This window comes from Chiloscyllium plagiosum, unplaced genomic scaffold (assembly GCF_037043375.1).
Source record: "Chiloscyllium plagiosum isolate Xiang-an unplaced genomic scaffold, Cpla_swu_hap1 HiC_scaffold_1, whole genome shotgun sequence".
Lineage (NCBI taxonomy): Eukaryota > Metazoa > Chordata > Chondrichthyes > Orectolobiformes > Hemiscylliidae > Chiloscyllium > Chiloscyllium plagiosum.
In genome coordinates this window covers 123,691,541-123,707,259 of record NW_028270139.1, presented here as the reverse complement: position 1 = coordinate 123,707,259, position 15,719 = coordinate 123,691,541, and the positions used below count along the sequence as shown (strand labels likewise).

Sequence of the window (15,719 nt, the reverse complement as noted above, 5' to 3'; positions counted from 1 at the left end):
CCCCATGTACCATGCCTCCGGGCATCCTTGCCTGCAACGTATAATATAGACAATGTTGGCTGAGTCACATGAGTACCTGCCATGTACAGGGTGGGAGGTGTTCCCACGCGTAATGGTGGTATCTATGTCCACAATCTGACACGCCTTGCAGCGTCCACCGTGAAAGGGTTGTATGGGGTTGTCCTGACAGCCGGGCAGTTTGCTACGAACAATGATCTGTTTGAGGTTTGGCGGTTGTTTAAAGGCAAGTAGTGGAGGTGAGTGGTTCCGGTTGAGGCCTTCCCCACACCCGGAGGCATGGTACATTGGGGAAACTGAGCAAACGCTCCGACAACGGATGAATGGGCACCGCACAACAATCAACAGACAGGAGGGTTCCCTCCCAGTTGGGGAACACTTCAGTGGTCCAGGACATTCAGCCTCGGACCTTCGGGTGACCATCCTCCAAGGTGGACTTCAGGACAGGCAGCAGAGGAAAGTGGCCGAGCAGAGGCTGATAGCTAAGTTCGGTACCCATAGGGAGGGCCTCAACTGGGACCTTGGGTTCATGTCACATTACAGTTGATCACCATTGCACTACACATACACACACACACATATTCCTACACACACACACTCTCACATACACACGGACACAGGTACACACAGACGCGCACGCAGACAGCCACACACACTCCCACACATGCACCCCCTCACAGACTTAAGACACTCTGTGCACACACACACACACACACACACACACACACACACACACACACACACACACACACACACACACACTCTCAACCCGCACCCCAGACAGACACATACACACAGACAAAGACCCACATGCACACGTATATTTTATGTGGTGAATTTGTACTTGCAGAGTTACATTGCACTTTGCTCAAAAACTGCATACATTCATGTAGAACTCTGAGCTCAAAAACTGCATGAATTTATGTAAAACTCTGTTATTAGATTAGATTAGATTACCTACAGTGTGGAAACAGGCCCTTCGGCCCAACAAGTCCACACCGACCCGCCGAAGCGCAACCCACCCATACCCCTACACTTACCCCTTCACCTAACACTACGGGCAATTTAGCATGGCCAATTCACCTGACTTGCACATCTTTGGACTGTGGGAGGAAACTGGAGCACCCGGAGGAAACCCACGCAGGCACGGGGAGAATGTGCAAACTCCACACAGTCAGTCGCCTGAGGCGGGAATTGAACCCAGGACTCTGGTGCTGTGAGGCAGCAGTGCTAACCACTGTGCCACCGTGCTGCCCCACATCAGGTCATAGACAGAGAACACAGGGGGCTAACACCTTCAACATATTGTCTAGCTATCACCATTGTTAACAGCTAACCCGAGAATGCAATTTTAAAAAAAAGGGTTTTGTGATTTACACATGAAACGAGTGAAACTATCACTGTATTCTAACAGATGAAAGACTTAACAGACAATCAATTTTTCAATGTATAATTTCAGTTACATCACACTGTAAATTTTTGCTATAAATTCTGTGTTACGCTCGAGCCCTCCACAATCACCGGATGAAGGAGCGTCGCTCCAATTAAACCTGTTGGACTATAACTTGGTGTTGTGTGATTTTTAACCTCCTAATGCTGTGAAAATTAACAGAGTCTAAAGATGGAAGGCATTTTTGACATTCCTTTAAATCTGTCAAAAATAGGCAGGAGTTTTTTCCCTATCATCTCTCGTTGTGTTCGAACATTCTCATAATCAAAATGTGCATATGCATGACTATTCGAGGCTTTGTTTGCATGCACATAATGTTTTGGAACATTTCCATCGAAGATGTCGTCTTCCTAAATCTAATCATGTTTAGTGAGACACTTGCTCTCATTTTTGTCCTTTTTAAAATGTATGCTGTTTGATTTCAGCTTGACACAATTTACATATTAGGTTTCTCAAACTGAAGCCCACACTTTATTTTTGAAATTCCACAGCATTTAATTGCCTTGCTCATCCTTCTTGAGCCCTTGTTTTCTTCCATCCCATCCCATTTCAATCAGTCACCTCATGACTTAACTATCCTCTTAATGGAGCAGATTACCAGCTCATTCCACTCTCTTGGCGACATTGTTTGATATATCCTCTGTGACAGTACTATGGCTTTAAGAGGTGTATTTTGTCCTTTATTGATGAACAAAGGTGGAGACAGAGGTGTTGAGCCGACTGTTCCAATCCAATAAAGTAAATGGCTTTTGAGGTCTTGGGTTTTTTTAAAAAGTTTGAACTTAATTAGAAGCAGGAGAAAGTGAGGACTGCAGATGCTGAGATCAGAGCTGGAAAAGCGCAGCAGGTCAGGCAGCATCCAAGGAGCAGGAGAATCGATGTTTCGGGCACGAGCCCTTCTTCAGGAATGAGGAAAGTGTGTCCAGCAGGCTTAGATAAAAGGTAGGGAGGAGGGACTTGGGGGAGGGGTATTGGAAATGCGATAGGTGGAAGGAGGTCAAGGTGAGGGTGATAGGCCGGAGTGGGAGTGGGGGTGGAGAGGTCAAGAAAAAGATTGCAGGTTAGGAAGGCGGTGCTGAGTTTGAGGGTTGTGACTGAGACAAGGTGGGGGGGAGGGGAAATGAGGAAACTGGAGAAGTCTGAGTTCATCCCTTGTGGTTGGAGGGTTCCTAGGCGGAAGATGAGGCGCTCTTCCTCCAGCCGTCGTGTTGCTATGGTCTGGCGATGGAGGAGTCCAAGGACCTGCATGTCCTTGGTGGAGTGGGAGGGGGAGTTGAAGTGTTGAGCCACGGGGTGGTTGGGTTGGTTGGTCCGGGTGTCCCAGACGTGTTCTCTGAAACGTAGGCGGCCTGTTGTTGCGGAACGTTTCAGAGAACACCTCTGGGACACCTGGACACCTCGAACTCAGCACCGCCTTCCTAACCTGCAATCTTCTTCCTGACCTCTCCGGCCTATCACCCTCACCTTGACCTCCTTCCACCTATCGCATTTCCAATACCCCTCCCCCAAGTCCCTTCTCCCTACCTTTTATCTTAGCCTGCTGGACACACTTTCCTCATTCCTGAAGAAGGGCTCATGCCCGAAACGTCGATTCTCCTGCTCCTTGGATGCTGCCCGACCTGCTGCGCTTCACTTAATTAGAAGCAGCCTGGACAGGTGGGGTCAAGCTGCCACAGAACCAGGATTTCTGGTTTTGGCTTTCTGCAGTTGCTGGGGTCCTGAAGCTGGGTGTGGAAGCTTTTATTCCTTTTGCTATTGCAGCTAAAAGCGTGTGAGACTATCAATTTACTGAATCTTCCTTTGTCAAGTATACGTTTATGGGATGTTACTGTATTGGAACAGTTGATTAATAATAGATAACATGTATGTTATTTTGTTAAGCATTTTGGTATAGGTACAGTTAAGCCAATTCTCATATTTTTCCTGTTGTTTATTGTCATGTAAAAATGAAGTGTGTTTTGCTAAAACTCGAGTAGTTTGACCAATCAAATTGCATCTGGACTGCAACGTCTTACACTGACCTTAAAAATAAGAAAAATTAGGGTCTAGACTATCTTGTTAATACATGTTGAGGGGTTTAGTCTGGTCCAGAATATCCACAAACATCTCAGCCTCAAACTTACTCCTGATTTGATGTATTCTTGTTACTTTCACAGTGATCTCCGCATCTTTGTCTTATTAGAATCAAGTCATTGTTCCTGTCTTCCTAATTTTGTTCAGGTTTCTACACCATGTTACAAAGCTGAAATCATGATTATGTTATGGATTTTCCTTTCAGCTTTGGTATTCACCACACAGCAATCCACTGCACTTATTCCAGTTATTCCAACCAGATCAAATTTGCATTCCCATGTTTGTATCTTCTACATTCTCGGAGATGTGAATCTATATTGAAACTACAAATCAAGCTAGGAAAGGCATATCAACTGTTTATTGCAATGAGATGATAGATAATAATTTGGAACCTATAACTTGATCAATTGTGGTGAGTCACTGGTGTAGTGGTAACGTTACTGATTGAGTCATCCAGAGGGCAAGGCTGATAGAAACAGAATATCAGAGCAGGAGTAGGCCATTTGGCCCAACAAGCGTGCTCCATCATTAAATATAATCATGGCTGATCATCCAACTCAGTGCCCTGTTCTCACATTTTCCTCATATCTTTTGATCTCCTTAGTCCGAAGAATCATATTTCCATCTTTCTTGAAAGTCAGAGTCATAGAGTCCTACAGCACAGAGACAGGCTTTTTGGCCCAGACTGGTCCACGCCAACCAAAATGTCCATTCACGTTAACCCCATTTCTGTGCACTTGGCCCATATCCTTCTAAACCTTTCCTATCCATGTATTTGTCCAAATGCCTTTTAAATGTTGTTAACCTACCCACCTCAACTACTTCCACTGGCAGCTCATTCCATATGCATATCACCCTCTGTGTAAAAAGGTTGCCCGTCAGGTTCCCTTTTATTCTTTCCCCTCTAGTCCTCAGTTCCTCAAACCTGGAAAAAAGACTGAGTGCATCTACTCTATCCATGCCTTTCATGATCTTACTCACCTCTGTAAGATGCTCCCTCAGAAAAAAAGTCCTAGCTTGTCCAACGTCTCCCTATAACTCACACCACTAAGTCTTTCATGTATTGGTCTCCATACCTTCCTGTGGCGGAGAATTCCACAGGCCCACCATCTCTGGATGAATAAATTCCTCACCATCTCTGACCTAAAAGGCCTGCCCCTTGACACTGTGATCACTGGTTCTGGACTCCTCAATAATTGAGAATGAACTTCCTGCATGTAACTGTCTAATGCTGTTAGAATTTCGCAGATTTGAGATTCCACCACCACTACCGTTCCACCCCCACATAATTCTCAATACTAGTGAACTTAGTCCTAATAGATTCGATCTCTCCCACCATCCCACAAATCCATCTGGTAAAATACCTTTGTATTCCCTCAATCGTTTGACCAGTCTTCCGAAGATAAGGAGACCAAAAGTGCACACAATACTCCAGTTGTGGTCTTACTAATGCCCTGTACAGTTGAAGCAAGAGAACAATTCCTGTACTTGAATTCTTTCATAATGAAGGCCAATGTACCATTTGCTGCCTTCACTGCCCTGCTGCACTGACATCCTTGCTTTCAGTGTTTGGCGGATGAGGACATTGTTGTCCCCATGTGTCAATAATAAGCTTCCTGCCTGTTTGTTGCTAACACAATGGATAAACTTACATTTATCCATTTTGTACTGCATCTGCTATGTGTTTGCTCGCTTACCTAATTTGTACAAATTGCACTGCAGCTTCTCTGCATCCTCACAGTGAATGCTTCCATCCAGCTCTTTGTCATCTGCAAACTTGGAGATATGATCTGTACTTTGATAATCTAAACCATCTATCTTGTGACTAGCTGGGGTCCACTCACTGATCCCTGAAGTACTCCACTCAGAAAAACACCTGTCTGTTCCTGCATTTTGTTTGCTATCTGCTGATCAGTTCTCTATGCATTTCAGTACGTGACCTTCAATCCTGTGTGTTTTAATTTTGCATTGAAAGCCTTCTGAAAATCCAGTAAACCACATGTCTTTTCCTTTCAACTCTAATAGTTCCATCCTCAAAACATTCCTGCATTTTTTCCACTACCCATGTCAAGCCAAGCAGTCTCTGATTTGTTGTTTACTCTCTGCTTCCCTTCTTAAATAGTGGGGTTAGGTTAACTACTTTACAATCCATAGGAACTGTTCTAGTGCCAATAGAATTTTGGAAGATGACACCTAGTATATCTACTATTTCTGGGGCCATTTCCTGAAGAATTAGATTAAGTTTATCAGGCTGTGGGGATTTACCTGCCTTTAATCCCATTAGTTTCCCCAACAGCATTTTCCTTCTGATATTAATTTCTTTCTGTTCCTTCATCTAATTGTGCCATGTGTTCTCCCATTAATTTGGATGTTATTTGTATCTTCCTTTGTGAAGATGGAACTGAGGCAAGTATTTAATTGTTTGCCATCTTTTTATTCACTACTATACATTCCCCTATTTCTGCCTGAGGATCTCTACTTGTTATCACTAATCATTTTTCTTTTCGCAAAAGAAATAATAAAAGCTTATAAGAGATGTTCCCTGCAAGCTTGCTCTAATATTCCAATTTTTCCCTCTTAATCAGTCTCCTTGTCTCTCTTTGCTGGAATCTAACTGTTCCAATGATTAGGTCTGTTGTTTTTTTTGGCCATTTGTTTTCTGTTATTCTTGGATTTAATACCATCCTTAATTTCACTTGTTAGCCATGGTCTGACCATCTTTCCCATTAACTTTTTATCAAAACTGGGATGATTAACTTCTATGCATTCTTTAAATGTTTGACATTACCTATCTGCTATCATCCCTCTAATAATGATCCCCAGTTTATTGTAACTAGTCATGCCTCATACCATTGTAATTTCCTTTATTTAAATTCAGGACCCTAATCTCAGACAAAAAAACTGTCATTCTACATCTTAATGAAAAATTCTATCCTACTGTAGTCACTCTTCCCTAGGGACCTACACAGAACTCTTAGTTATTCCCTCCTTGTTGCACAATACCCAGTCAAGGATGTCTTTTCTCTAATTGGTCCCTCAACATATTGATTCCTAAAACTGTTATGTATATGCTTCAAAAATTTCTCCTCTAAGATATTGTTACTGATTTTATTTGCCCTATCTACATGCAGATTAAAGGTTGCCCATAATTATTGCTGTACCTTTATTGTATCACTCATTTCCATTTTAATGCTTTCCCCAATACTATTACGACAGTTTGTGGGTCCATATATAACCCCAACTATTGTTTACTGTCCCTTGGTGTTTCTAAGCCCAACCCATATAGATTCTACTTCACCAGAGATAATATCCTTCCTTACAATCATGTCCATTTCCTTTTTTTCATCACAATGCTACCCCACCACCTCTTTTATTTGTCTTTTTTGAAAACTGAAAATCCTTGAATATTCAGTCTCCATTCCTGGTCACCTTGCAACTACATCTCTGTATTTCCACTATATCATTCTCATTTAGAAGTATTTGTGGAACTAATTTATCCATTTTATTGTGAATTCTCTGCACATGAAGTTAGAAGACCTTAAGGCTTGTCTTTGTGGTGCTTTTAGTCTTGTTTACTGTGGCCCTGCTTGATTCTGGTCCTTGAATTCTCTGCCATTCTGTCTTTTGTTTTTGTCCTTATTTCTGTATTACCACTCTCCCTATTCAGTTCACTTTCCCCTGTTATTGTAGTTTATTTGCACACTCAAACGTATCCCCTGGGATGTCGGTTCTGGTCTTAACCAGGTACAACTCATGCTGCTTGTACTGGTGGCATCTCTCTGAGCTGATCGCAATGCCTGAGGAGACTGAAAACCTCTCGTTTTAACACCATCTCTCTGTGCATTCATCTGATGTATCCTATTTCTACTGTGACCAGCATGTGGCACCAGAGATCACTGTTATTTCAGATCCCATTTTTAAAATTTGCTTTCTAACTCCCGATATGCTTTGAGGATATCATCCTGTATCTTACCTATGTCATAGTGCATTACAACCACTGACTGTTCACCCTTCCACTTCAGAATATCCTGTAGCTGCTCTGAGACAACATGAGCCCAATACTTGGGAGGTAACATACCATCCCAGAGTCTCATTTACACCCACATAATCATCCACCTTTTCCTCTTAGTATTTGATCCCTTATTACTATAGTATTTCCACACCTCTTCGTCAACTCCCTTGCAGCAGAGCCAACTGTGGCTTTTGGCTGATGATACATTCCTCCGAGATACCATTCCCCAAGCAGTATCCAAAGCAGTATATTTATTTTACAGAGCAATGGCAATAGGACTTTCCTGCATGACCTCCCTCATCCTGTTTCTCTGGTGGTCACTTATTCATTTGTTGCCTGTGGAGGCCACCTCCCTGTACATGCTTTACGTGAAACTGCCAGTCTCACAGTCACAGTTACACACTCCATGATAGCCATGAAGTTTGCATTCAGTTTACAAAATTAGAATTAAAATGCAGTTTAAAAACTCTGTAATGTCCTCTATGAACAGGATTCTGTCATATTTATCTGATCTGGCTGATATGCGATTCCAGAAAATAGCAGTGTGATTGACTCTTCTAATAGAAGCAAAATACTGTGAATGCTAGAAAATCTGAAACAAACAGCGAGAATTCTGGGCTTTTTCCAGCTTTTTCAGTGGTTGACTCTTCATTGCCCTTTTGAAATGACTAAGTAAACCATTGCAACAAACAAAACTGGGTGAACCATCTAACATTAACCTCAAAACTGGAAACAACAACAGCATGCACTACCCTGTCACTGATTTTGTTGACCTCCAAATGTTTGCAGGCTTCGGCCAAAATTAAGGAGGTAGTTACGAAGACTAGACCAGAAGCAAGCAGTATGATCTGTAAGATAGGATTTGGTTAATATGACCATCCCAGACACTACAATTACTGTTTCTAGGTATGTCCTGTCTCACTAGTAGAACAAAAAAACTAGAGATCGTGGCATAGATGTCTATGGTTAAAAATCACACAACACCAGGTTATAGTCCAACAGGTTTAATTGGAAGCACACTAGCTTTCGGAACGACGCTCCTTCATCAGGTACCACCTGATGAAGGAGCGTCGCTCCGAAAGCTAGTGTGCTTCCAATTAAACCTGTTGGACTATAACCTGGTATTGTGCGATTTTTAACTTTGTACACCCCAGTCCAACACCGGCATCTCCAAATCATAGATGTCTATGGTCAGCAAAGAGTTGTCCTTGGAATCCTCGACCTCAACTTCAGACCCCGTTAGGTCTCATTGCGTCAGATCAAACATTAGCAGGTTCAAATCCTTTCCCATTCCCTCAGCTTAAGAGTATTTCTTTTTGTTGGACAATAATTGTATAATGCAGTGAAGGTATCAAGCGCATTGATTTCATTGTTGAAGAATGGCTCAATAACGTTACAACTGACTGAGCTGGCTGAGTGCTAAAGGACAAAGCTGCTTGACAAGGTTTGAGGCAGGTGGTGAGAGAATCAACAAGTTGGAAAAATTCCTTAACCTATCCTGTTCAGTCGATCATATGCAAATGCAACTGTGGCTGACAGTATTGATAAGACTGTTATCAATCCTGAAGAAGGGCCTGTGCCCGAAACGTCGAATCTCCTGTTCCCTGGATGCTGCCTGACCTGCTGTGCTGTTCCAGCAATAAAGTTTCAACTTTGATCTCCAGCATCTGCAGACCTCACTTTCTCCTGTTATCAATCCTACCTAGCCAATTAGTAGTCATAAGACATAGGAGCAAAAGTAGGCTATTCAGTCTGTCAAGCCAGCGAAGAATGTTACCTCAAAGTACAAAGGGATCTTGATCAGATGAGTAAATGTGCCAAGCAGTGGCAGATGAAGTTTAATTTAGATAAATGTGAAGTGCTGCATTTTGGTTGGGCAAATCAGGGCAGGACTTATACAGTTAATGGTAAAGTACTAGGGAGTGTTGCTGAACAAAGACTTTGGAGTGCAAACTCAGTTCCTTGAAAGTGGAGTCGCAGGTAGACAGGATAGTGAAGGAGGTAAAAACAATGACTGCAGATGCTGGAAAACAGATTCTGGATCAGTGGTGCTGGAAGAGCACAGCAATTCAGGCAGCATCTGACGAGCAGCAAAATCGACGTTTCGGGCAAAAGCCCTTCATCAGGAATAAAGGCAGAGAGCCTGAAGCATGGAGAGATAAGCTAGAGGAGGGTGGGGGTGGGGAGAAAGTAGCATAGAGTACAATAGGTGAGTGGGGGAGGAGATGAAGGTGATAGGTCAGGGAGGAGAGGGTGGTGTGGATAGGTGGAAAAGGAGCTAGGCAGTTCGGACAAGTCAAGGGGACAGTGCGGAGCTGGAAGTTTGAAACTAGGATGAGGTGGGGAAAGGGGAAATGAGGAAGCTGTTGAAGTCCACATTGATGCCCTGGGGTTGAAGTGTTCCGAGGCGGAAGATGAGGCGTTCTTCCTCCAGGCGTCTGGTGGTGAGGGAGCGGCGGTGAAGGAGGCCCAGGACCTCCATGTCCTCGGCAGAGTGGGAGGGGGTGGCGGTGAAGGAGGCCCAGGACCTCCATGTCCTCGGCAGACTCACCAACACATTCCACCCTGACCTTAAATTTACCTGGACCATCTCTGACACCTCCCTCCCCTTCCTGGACCTCTCCATCTCCATTAATGACGACCGACTTGACACTGACATTTTTTACAAACCCACCGACTCTCACAGCTACCTGGATTACACCTCTTCCCACCCTATCTCTTGCAAAAATGCCATCCCGTATTCCCAATTCCTCCGCCTCCGCCATATCTGCTCCCAGGAGGACCAGTTCCACCATAGAACACACCAGATGGCCTCCTTCTTTAGAGACCGCAATTTCCCTTCCCACGTGGTTAAAGAAGCCCTCCAAAGCATCTCATCCACATCCCGCATCTCCGTCCTCAGACCCCACCCCTCCAACCGTAACAAGGACAGAACGCCCCTGGTGCTCACCTTCCACCCTACAAACCTCCGCATAAACCAAATCATCCGCCGACATTTCCACCACCTCCAAACAGACCCCACCACCAGGGATATATTTCCCTCCCTACCCCTTTCCGCCTTCCGCAAAGACCGTTCCCTCCGTGACTGCCTGGTCAGGTCCACGCCCCCCTACGACCCACCCTCCCATCCTGGCACTTTCCCCTGCCACCGCAGGAACTGTAAAACCTGTGCCCACACCTCCTCCCTCACCTCTATCCAAGGCCCTAAAGGAGCCTTCCACATCCATCAAAGTTTTACCTACACATCCACTAATATCATTTATTGTATCCGTTGCTCCCGATGCGGTCTCCTCTACATTGGGGAGACTGGGGCCTGCTAGCAGAGCACTTTAGGGAACATCTCCGAGACACCCGCACCAATCAACCAAACCGCCCCGTGGCCCAACATTTCAACTCCCCCTCCCACTCTGCTGAGGACATGGAGGTCCTGGGCCTCCTTCACTGCCGCTCCCTCACCACCAGACGCCTGGAGGAAGAACGCCTCATCTTCCGTCTCGGAACACTTCAACCCCAGGGCATCAATGTGGACTTCAACAGCTTCCTCATTTCCCCTTCCCCCACCTCATCCTAGTTTCAAACTGTCCCCTTGACTTGTCCGCACTTGTCCGACCTGCCTAGCTCCTTTTCCACATATCCACTCCACCCTCCTCCTCCCTGACCTATCACCTTCATCTCCTCCCCCACTCACCTATTGTACTCTATGCTACTTTCTCCTCTAGCTTATCTCTCCACGCTTCAGACTCTCTGCCTTTATTCCTGATGAAGGGCTTTTGTCCGAAACGTCGATTTTGCTGCTCGTCTGATGCTGCCTGAATTGCTGTGCTCTTCCAGCACCACTGATCCAGGATAGTGAAGGAGGCAATCGGTACGCTTGCCTTTATTGGTCAGTGCATTAAATATGAGTTGGGAGGTCATGCTGCAGCTGTACAGGACATGGATAATGCCAGTTCTGAAATACTGTGTTCAATTCTGGTCTCCCTACTACAGGAAAGATGATAAACTTGCATAAGAACACAAGAGCTAGGAGTAGGAGAAGGCCACCTGGCCCTTCGAGTCAGCTCTACCATTCAGTATGGTCATGGCTGATCTTTTTCTGGCCTCAGCTCCACTTGCCCGGCCTCTCACCAGAACCCTTAATTCCTTTACTATTCAATGCGTATTTATCTTAGCTTTAAAAACAGTGTATGAGGAAGCCTCGATCCCTTCACTGGGCAGTGAATTCCAACCCTCTGGGTGAAGAAGTTCCTTCTCAATTCAGTCCTAAATCTGCTCCTCTAATTTTGAAACTATGTCCTCTTTCCTAATTTCACCTGCCACTGGAAACATCCTCTCTATTTCTGTCTTATCAATTTCCTTCATAATTTTATATGTTTCTACAGGATCCCCCCCCCCCCCTCATTTTTCTATATTCCAATGAATATAATCTCAGTCTGTCGTCATAAGCCAAACCTCTTAACTCAGGAATCAACCTAATGAACCTCCTTTGCACCCTCACTAGTGCCTGTATATCCTTTCTCAAGTAAGGAGGCCAAAATTGTACTCTGTACTCCCAGGTGTGGCCTCACCAGCACCCTATACAGCTGCAATATAACCTCCCTGCTTTTAAGCTCAATCCATTTAGCAATGAAAGACAAAATTCCATTTGCCTTTTTAATTACACGTTGCACCTGCAGACCAACATTCTGTTATCAATGCACAAGGACACCCAGGTCCCTCTGCACAGCTGCATGCTGCAATTTTTTCTACCATTCTAATAATAGTCCTTTTTACTGTAATTCCGACTAAAATAGATGACTTCATATTTACTAACATTGTGCTCCATCTGCCAGACCTTTGCCCAGTCACTTAAACTATCTAAGTCTCTCTGTATAGTTTCACAGTCCTCTGCACACTTTGCTGTGCCACTCATCTTAGTGTCATGCGCAAACTTAGACACACCAAATGTCCCCAACTCCAAATCATCTATTTAAATTGTGAATAATTGTAGTCCCAACATTAATCCCTGAGGCATACCACTAGTCACCGATTGCCAATCAGAAAAGCACTCCTTTATTTCCACTCTTTGGTTTCTGTTAGTTAACCAATCCTGTTTCCTGAGTCAAAAAGTGTGGTGCTGGAAAAGCACAGCAGGTCAGGCAGCATCCAAGGAGCAGGAGAGTTGATGTTTCGGGCATAAGCCCTTCATCAGGAAGGGCTTATGCCTGAAACATGGACTGCCTGACCTGCTGAGCTTTTCCAGCGCCACACTTTTTGACTTTGATCTGCCGTCCTCACTTTCTCCCAATCCTCTATCCATGCTAATACATTACCTGTAATATCATTGCATCTTAATCTTATGCAACAGCCTTTTGTGCGTCGGTTTGTCAAATACCTTTTGGAAATATAGGTCCACCACATCTACTAGGTCCCCGTTGTCCACTGTGCCCTGCCATTCAGCCCATCAAGTCTGCTTTGCCAGTCAATGAGATTATGGTTTTCTGATAACCCTCAACTCCATTTTCCTGCCATTTCCCCAAAACCCTTGATTCCCTTACTGACTAAAACTCTGTCTATCCCACTCTTGAAAATACTTGAAAGGGTTCAGAAAAGATTTACAAAGATGATGCCAGGGTTGGAGGTTTGAGGAATAGGGAGAGGTGGAATAGCCTGGGGTCATAATAATTTAAGATCCAGTCTCATCAGCCCTTTGTAGTAAAGGATTCCACAGATTCATTACTCTGAGGGAAGAAATCCTTCATGTCTGTCATAAATATGTGATCCTTTAATGTGAGGTTGTGCTGTCAGATCCTAGACTCTCCCTCAAGGGGAGCAACCTTTTGACATCTACCCTGTCAAAGAATCTTATATGTTCCATTAAGGTTGATTCTCACTCCTTTGTATTCCAATGACTATGGACCAAATCTACTCAACCTCTGTGCGTAAGATATTTCTTCCATACCTGCTATCTGCTAAGTGAACCATTCTTGGAATGCCTTCAATGCCAGTATATTGTTCCTCTGATAAGAAGCCCAAAACTCTTTACCTGTATTCCAACTGTTATTTGACTAATACCCTGTACAGTTTTGACAAAACCTCCCTAATTTTATGATACATTGTCTCTGAAATAATGGTCAAAATTCCATTTGCTTTCCTGCTGAACTTAGATGCAAACATTTGGTGATTCATGGACAATACTCCTAAATCCCTCAGTTCTGTAGCCTTCTTCAGTCTATTCTCGATCATCAGCAAAGTGATGGAAAGTATCAATGTCAGTGCACTTGGGAAGGAATAAATACTCATCAGTGCTCAATTTTAGGTTTCACCAAGGTTTGTTGGCTCATTATGTTGTTAATCCAAAATGCATGCTTGCCTTCATTGGTCAAAGCATTGAGTACAGGAGTTAGGACGTCATGTTATGACTGTACAAGATATTAGTGAGGCCACTTTTAGAGTAATGTGTGTAATTCTTATCACCCTGCTATAGGAAAGGGTGCAGAAAAGATTTTCAAAGGTGTTACAAAGACTGGAGATGCTTAATAGACAGGCACTTCTTTCCCTGGAGTGTTGAAAGCGGAAGGGTGACCATTATAAAATTATGAGAGACAAATATAAGGTGAATAATTTTTCCCAGGATAGGGGAGTCAAAGACTTGAGGGTATAAATCTAAGGTAAGAGGGGAAAGATCTTAAAAGGGCCTGAGCGACAACTTTTCCACAGAGAGGATAGTGTGTGGGACGAGCTGTGAGAGGAAATGGTAGAGGCAAGTACAATTACAACATTTAAAAGACATTTGGATGGATACATGGATAGGAAAGGTTTAGAGAGACATGGACCAAATGCAGGCAAATGAGGCTGGTTCAGTTTAGGAAACCTGGTTGGACTGAAGGGTCTGTTTCTGTATTGTATGACTCGATGATTCTAAGAGCTGCACTTGAAGTGAAGTGAGAATGACTGCTCGAGACATCATGGCCCCATATGACCAAATGTGGCATCAAGGAACCAGAGCAAAGCTGAAGTGTGAATCAGAAACAGCTCACCACTTAGTTATTGTCATACCTAATGTAAAGGAAGATGGTGTGGTTGCAGGAAGTCAGTCAGATTATTTCCAGGACATTGCTCCAGGACTTCCTTGGCATTATAATCTCAGCCCAACCCCTCTTCAGCTGCTTCATTATATCTTTTCTTCCATTGTAAGGTCAGAAGCTGAAATACTTATTGATAATTGCTCAATGTTTAATACTGTTTACAACTTCTCAGATATTGAAGCAGTCCATGTGCAATAAAATCTCAACAACATCCAGGATTGGGCAACACATACCAAGTAGAACATGAGCCACAAAAATATTGATGACCATCTCCATCAAGACAGAATCTAGCCACTATGAGTTATTATTGGAATTGCTGCTCATAAAGTACAGCACAAGTATCTTGACAGGCCTTTTGGAGACTGCCAATGGAGGGACGACTGCATTGATTCATGCCTTTCAGTGTGTTCTTTGTCTAATTTTGTTATGCTGAAGACTATATTTTATCTGTGCAATTTTCAAACATTTTGGTTTTTCAAATCAAGTGACTTCATTTTACAAACTAAAAAAAAGCCAAGAAAATCACTGTCTAAACAGGTTTCTGTCTTATTGTAGTTATTCTAAAAACAAGGCCCAATTGCCAAAGTTGGTACAGAATTGTCCAAAGTTTTGAGGTTTGTTATCTTTATACAAATCCAGAAATAAAACTGATGGGTACAATTATCTTTTACAGACTTTAAATCCAAAATGGAATGAAGAATTCCTTTTTCGGGTAAGTACTATTTTTAAACCTCTCTCCACTCCCTTCCATTCTCCCCTTCAAGAGCAAATGTGATGAGCTCATGGACTTGTTTGCAAAGACAATTCGAACTATCTGATCATCTACTTTTTTATCTTTATGTATTTCCTTTTCCATGTTTCCTTTTGCTCACCTCTACCTCCCTTGACCTGTTCCCCTCAAGATTGATGCCCATCCAACCTGAGTTTCATTCTCCATGGTTAACCTATTTTGTTCATGGTTCTCTCATCATGGATATGGTGCCACTCTCCCCTCAATTTATTTTTGTTCTCCATTCTTCAAAACTTGCACTGTTCCATTCCTGTAAATTACCACCAATCTCTTATCAACCTTTCCATTTCAGAGTCCTTGCTCTTGCTTTCT

At 43.5% G+C, this 15,719-nt stretch overlaps 1 protein-coding gene across 4 annotated transcripts in view; it reads left to right on the top strand.

Moving 5' to 3' along the window:
- The window catches only part of nedd4l (NEDD4 like E3 ubiquitin protein ligase), a 497,553-nt gene that overhangs the window by 204,072 nt on the left and 277,762 nt on the right, over window positions 1-15,719 (top strand). For 3 of the 4 annotated variants that reach the window (XM_043678365.2, XM_087990460.1, XM_043677840.2), the window contains one exon: window positions 15,291-15,329. The exons of the other annotated variant lie outside the window; for it this stretch is intronic. In XM_043678365.2, coding sequence (XP_043534300.1) covers window positions 15,291-15,329 — 39 coding nt within the window. The remainder of the gene's footprint in view (window positions 1-15,290; window positions 15,330-15,719) is intronic. 4 annotated transcript variants of the gene reach the window in all.